Below are 6816 nucleotides of genomic sequence, written 5' to 3'. Positions count from 1 at the left end.
TCACTTAAACCTTTTCTTCTTCATTTTCCCTTAATCTTTGTTTCTCTTACATCTATGGCTTATGAGCTTGGAAAAATGTGGATTGTTTGTGTATGGGTGATGGTATTGAGCTTTTTGTTTAGGGTTCATGCAGCCCAACAAGTTCCTTGTTACTTCATCTTTGGAGATTCATTGGTTGACAATGGAAACAACAATGTAATCGCTTCATTGGCTAAGGCTAATTACTTGCCCTATGGGATCGACTTCGCTGCTGGTCCAACTGGAAGGTTTTCTAATGGTCGGACTTCTGTCGATGTCATCGGTGAGCTCTCTCTCTCTCATTAGAGATGTACATTTGGGTACACCCGAACCAAATTTTCAGAGATTAAAGCCAAGATCAACTTAAAAATCTCAGATTTCGTCTAGATTCAAGTTTCAAAGGTCAAAACCAAACTCATACCGAACCGAAAGTTTCGAGTATTTTTCAAGTTTGAGTTCGGTTATAACCGAAATTCAAATATTTGAATTTGAAATTGGGTTCTGTTAAGGCTGAGACCAACCCAAAAAATCTCGAATTTCGTCTAGGTTCAAGTTTGAAAGGTCAAAATTGAACCTAGCCTGAAAAAGTCAAATATTTGAATTTAAAATATTTTTAATCAAAAGTGCATTCTATGGGAGTCAAACCAAAGATGAGGCAAGTCACCACGTCTCACCAACTCACCAAGTTAGTATTTGTGCTAATACTTATAAAAATAAAAAAATTATAATAACTCGGTTTACAATTCTTATAACGGGTTCGATCCAATTTTAGAGGGCGGTTCGATCTAAACCCGGTCATGTTCGGTCTGTGTTCGATCAACCTTTTCAGTCTGATTTTCGGTTCAGGTAATGGGTTTTGGGAAAACTGTATATCCCTATCTCTCGTACATGCCTCATCCACTAATCCACCTTATAAAAAGAAACAATTATAGTTCTCTATTGAGAAATTTCTCAAAACGCGATCAACTTTTGATAAAATTTCCATTTCGACTATTTATTCATTTTAATTCCCAAAACACGAAGAGTGAAATTGCAAGTTTTTTAAAGTGACGGTCTCACTCGTTTAAAGTAGCTAGATCGCTGATTTTTTTATTTTTCTTTAAAAGTAACAATCTTCGATAATTGTAAAAGGGACAATCTCATAGGTTTGTATGAATCTTGCTATTTTAAACCAACGGTCACTATGAAAAACTTACTATCTGAATTTTCATGATTTGGAAATTAAAATCAACATTGAGTGAGAATTGGAATTTTGTGAGAAGGGTGGACCCAATCACTGATATCTCGTCTGCATCGTGGGCCCTCACCCCTCGAAATGATTGGACTTAAATATTAATAGAGCATTAAATTTTCGCCAAACCAAATTAATATGGGTTGAAAATAATGGGACCAATGATTTCCCCCATCCATTTCCAAAAGCTGACCCAGTAGAATCTATACTGATTCCTAGGAAACTAATTTGATTTTATCACTAGGAAATCATTGTTTTTTTACTTCATCTCAAGGAAATTATTTCTTGCTTGCAGATATGAAAGTGAAAAATTGTTTTATTGATAAAAACTATTCTCTGGCTTGCAGCTCAACTTTTAGGTTTTAAGGATTATATTGAACCTTATGTAACTGCAAGAGGCCGAAATATACTCAGAGGTGTGAATTATGCTTCCGCGGCAGCTGGAATAAGGAATGAAACTGGGTACCAATTGGTAATTATCATTATTTCTTTTTTCATATCTGCTCTCACTATCACAATCCACAGTTTTTGTATTTCAATTTTCTTTCTGTTCTTTGAAAATCATCAATTTGCACGTTCCCTTCTAATTAAGATAATATATATAGGGTGGGCGAATAAGCTTTGATGGGCAGCTAAGGAATTATCGGAACACAATCTCACAAGTGATTAGTTTACTTGGGGATAAAAAGACCGCGGCAAATTATCTAAGCAAGTGCATCTACTCAGTAGGAATGGGTAGCAATGACTACCTTAACAACTACTTCATGCCTAGATTTTACTCTTCGAGTCGTCGATACACCCCAGTGCAATACGCTGATGTACTGATTAAACAGTATTCTCAACAACTAAGGGTGGGTAATTACGCTTATATTTAAGCTTAATTAAGTTAGAATTGTTTCAATAAATTGCTAAATTTATCCTTTTGAAAATAATGGTCATATTAAATTTTCATTGTCGATCTTGTTTGTAGACTCTTTATAATGATGGAGCGAGGAAGGTGGTGTTGATAGGTGTCGGTCCAATAGGTTGCAGTCCGAATGCATTGGCTCAATCTAGTGGGAATGGCTCACAATGTGTGGAGAGGATTAACAGCGCTAATCGACTTTTTAATGTCAGGCTTAAGTCTCTCGTCGACAATTTCAACAAGAATCTACCAAATGCGAAATTCATCTACGTGAACGCTTATGGGATTTTTGACGATATTTTGAAGAATCCTTCAGCTAATGGTAGATAATCTCAATTATCAATCTATTTTTATTGATTTTATTTTTGTGATACATTTTGATAATAGTATTAAATTAGACATAAAGACCCATCATAGGATATCTATCGCCTATAAAAAAAATACCAATTTCATGTGATAATTGGGGCCATTAGGTATGTTGCATCACGTATAGTACTTATACTTACAATTTAAAAAGAGAGTTTATATTTCACACCAAACGTCAAACAATGAAATTATAGTATTTGGGTACCGATAACCAAATATTTTTAATGACATTTAAACCACTGTTATAGTTCTTCTCTAGAAAAACTCTTCAATTTGAGTTTCTACTAGAATGAGAAAAAGCTCTTTTAGCACTATTAGTGTCTTGTCTTGAGAGAGTGATCGACGAAGAAATTGAGCTGGGTTTGCCGCTGTTATCTGATTAATTGGCATCACAATTCCTCCCTTGGTCCATTTTTTATTCGTTAGGCCTGTGTTTTGGGTTGTCTGTATAAATTCTTTTTGTTCCATTTATATAATTACATTAATTGATGTGTTATTAGAAAAAGTTGGTATCACAAATTATTGATATTTTGGATATTTTGGTATCACAAATTAATGATATGTATTTCCTGTTTTACAATTTCAGGTTTTACTGTTATAAACAAGGGATGCTGTGGTGTGGGGAGGAACAATGGTCAAATTACATGTCTACCAGCACAAATTCCATGCTCGAATAGGAAACAGCATTTATATTGGGATGCTTTCCATCCAACAGAGGCTGCTAATACGATTGTTGCAAGGAGATCTTATAGTGCTCGATCTTCATCGGACACTTACCCCATTGACATTAAACGTTTGGCTCAACTATAAATATGGAAATGACGGCAATTGTGTTGTATTATTAGGTTCTATATTACTATTAGCATAATCTTATTAGTGTTGTAAGTTATCTTATCTTTATTATTAGAAAGAGCCTCAATAATTTGAGGTGCCAAGTGTATCTCTAAGTTGCAAGACTATATCAATATAAATGTTGTTGTTACAGGTGTTTTTTTCTAACTTCTTGTTAATTTTTTGTTTATGTATAAGTGGATTAGTGGTCGATAACAACAACAATCCCAAAGAATTCCCATGGGCTAATTAATCGAACCTTTTCTTCCAAAAACACCATTTAGAGGAACAACAACTTGTGGCGTGTGAGTTATTTGTGGACAAACTCCCACTCGTGCTATGGGCCTACTACATATATTTTGTTAGGGAGCAGAACATGTTTATCTATAGGGTGGGGTTCCTACGACCCCCATTACGACTCACATCACGACACACGAAGACAGCCGTTCGATATTCGAAAGTTCCACGGTCCAGATCACATCTTGATTTTAAACAAATAAATTTTCAGATTTTACAAATACCTCCCCGTAAATCATAAATCAGAACGAAAGAAAACTTCGTCTTCTTCGTTTCTGCCCTCTCTTCGATCTCGACTTCCTCTCTGCGTTCGACGACACACAGACCAACATCGTTTGCGACGGCACCGACGAACCATTCTTCTTTATCTTCTTCTCACTTCGATCTCGACTTCCTTTCTGCGTTCGTCACATACCAACATATCTAATTTCCTCTCTTCACTTTCTCTTTACAACGCTTTTTCCTCATCTCTATTCCCTCTCTCTCTCTCTCTCTCTCTCTCTCTCTCTCTCTCTAGAACAGACGACGACTCACAGAAACGAAGAGCTCGACAGAAACCCTAAGGTAATAAATCACAAACCCTTGTTTTTTAATTTTTTTGCACTTTTATTTGTTGAATAATTTTTTTTTATTAGCGGTCTTTGCTGTGTTTTTATTATGGAGAGAAAAATGGGTTATGGTGTGGATATTCAAACTTGTTTTTTTCTCCGTTGAGAATTATCTATAATCTATGGATTTGCAGAAATTGTCACAATGAAGTCACTAAGTTTCCTTGTTGCATCCATCTTCTACTTTCGGTTTCGTGTTGGTATCAGAAACATTAATTTCAACATTAAAAGTCCCCTTCTTTACTCATTTTGATTTTGACAGGCAAGGTTTTTTTTTTTTCTTTGTTGACATATGACCACATTCTCATTTGGATAATCTAGTATTCGTTACATCCACGGGATTTTCTGCCCCCATAAGAACCGACATGATAATCCACCTGACAGGGAAACATAGACAGTGCCCTAAGCAATATCAAATCCATAACCTTCATGTGTATTAGACCTTCCTACGAATTTCTAGAAGAAGAGTGTGTTTGGGTCCCTGGGATGAAAATTACAATGTGGAGGCAGAGCAGATGGATCTGCTCATTGCACCACGTCAATTGCCATGAGTAAAAATGCCATCTTGGATGGACCCAATAAAATCCATTGATGTGAGTTCTTACATGTGGCAGCAATTGGCAGATGGCCATGGGGCTAAACTAGACTAATAGGAAAACCCAAGGTAGCAAAACAACTAGATTTTTTCAGATCGACAACCTCAAATACAGTGAGGGAAATTTTTTTCACAAAATACATGCTCATCTAGCATAATTGAATTATAGTTAAAGTAAAACCAATTTATAAATAACCCTTTTAATTTTCAAATACAGAACTAAAGGGGTTCCTCAAGAACGATCCCAATTCCATAAATAAAATCAGGAAAAAAAATCTAAATGAGAGAGAGAACAAACCAAGGGGATGTTCCAGCTTGAATGAGCTTTTGGTCATCATGGAGAGTCTTCTATTGTGACTTTTCTCTGCGATTTTCAAGCATCGAAAAAACATATAAGAGATAAAGATCACCAACAAAGAATATTGACTCAAAAACAAGGACTTACAGAAAACCTAATGCTGAACTAGGGTTTAAGATTGATCAATCGAAAGAAAAAAAAAACCTTGGCTGTCAAAATCAAAATGAGTAAAGAAGGGGACTTTTAATGTTGAAATTAATGTTTCTGATACCAACACGAAACTAAAAGTAGAAGATGGATGCAAGAAGGAAATTTAGTGACTTCATTGTGACAATTTCTGCAAATCCATAGATTATAGATAATTCTCAAGGGAGAAAAAAACAAGTTTGAATATCTACACCATAACCCATTTTTCTCTCCATAATAAAAACACAACAAAGACCGATAATAAAAAAAAATTTATTCAAAAATAAAAGTGCAAAAAAATTAAAAAACAAGGGTTTGTGATTTGTTACCTTAGGGTTTCTGTCGAGCTATTCGTTTCTGTGAGTTGTCGTCTGTTCTAGAGAGAGAGAGAGAGAGAGGGAATAAAGATGAGGAAGAAGCGCTTTAAAGAGAAAGTGAAGAGAGGAAATCAGATCTGTTGGTATGTGACGAACGTAGAGAGGAAGTCAAGATCGAAGTGAGAAGAAGACGAAGAAGACGAAGAAGAATGGTTCGTCGGTGCCGTCGCAAAAGATGTTGGTCTGTGTGTCGTCGAACGTAAAGAGGAAGTCGAGATCGAAGAGTGGGCAGAAATGAAGAAGACGAAGTTTTCTTTCGTTCTGATTTATGATTTACGAGGAGGTAATTGTAAAATCTTAAAATTTATTTGTTTAAAATCAAGACGCGATTTGGACCGTGGATCTTTCAAACATCGAACGGCTGTCTTCATGTGTCGCGATGTGAGTCGTAATGGGGGTCGCAGGAACCCCACCCTTATATATATATATAGGGCGGGGTCCCGTATATAACAACTCAGTCCTCTTGTACTTTTGGTTTTGATCAGATTTGAAATATTTATATAGATGATAAATAAAAAAATCTTTTTTTTTTTTTCAAATCAAGTGTTTGAAAATGGAGTTACTAAACTCCTAAATTTAAACGATTGGATGGATGTAACCGCCTGATGATGGGCCACATACTTAACCATTGATTTTAGCTTCCATTTTATTAATGCTAACATTTGAGGAAAAAAATATATTTTAATAAATTTAAATAAACAAAAATATTCAAACAAAAAATTGTCATTGATATTTTCAACACTTGACTCTTGGGTATGCTCTCTCCTCAAGTCAAAATCTTGTTTTTTTAGATGTCTAAGAAACAAATTATAATCACTTCAACGGTTACGAAGTTGAACATATAGCCCCTTTTTTTTTTTTTTTTTATAACAAAAGGTATCCGGGCCAGCTTGCGCGCACTAGACTAGTCCCTACACCCCGCACTCAGGCTATACCCCACTACGTGGAGCGGTGTGTGGCCACCAAGGTTTTTTTATAGGTAGTGGGATTTGAACTTGAGACCATAGAAAGAGCAGATTCCTTGGATGTCTGGTGCAAGTAGACAATTACATCACACACAAAGTACTTTTTTAACTCTATTTTTATTCATAAGAAATAAATTTGT

General features: G+C 35.5%; 1 protein-coding gene across 1 annotated transcript; it reads left to right on the top strand.

Annotated features, from left to right (window-relative positions):
* Positions 1 to 3518, top strand: LOC147387834 (GDSL esterase/lipase At5g45670-like). The gene is made up of 5 exons (XM_086421367.1): positions 1 to 301; positions 1597 to 1721; positions 1855 to 2100; positions 2220 to 2475; positions 3106 to 3518. Exons 1-5 carry the CDS (start codon positions 55 to 57, stop codon positions 3327 to 3329), a joined length of 1098 nt encoding a protein of 365 aa, XP_086277493.1. The 5' UTR covers positions 1 to 54; the 3' UTR covers positions 3330 to 3518.
* Positions 3519 to 6816: the final 3298 nt, after the last annotated feature.

The sequence above is a fragment of the Akebia trifoliata genome, chromosome 13 (genome assembly GCF_017979445.1).
Source record: "Akebia trifoliata isolate Shusen 1 chromosome 13, ASM1797944v1, whole genome shotgun sequence".
Classification (NCBI taxonomy): Eukaryota; Viridiplantae; Streptophyta; class Magnoliopsida; order Ranunculales; family Lardizabalaceae; genus Akebia; species Akebia trifoliata.
This window is presented reverse-complemented; position numbering and strand designations above follow the sequence as displayed.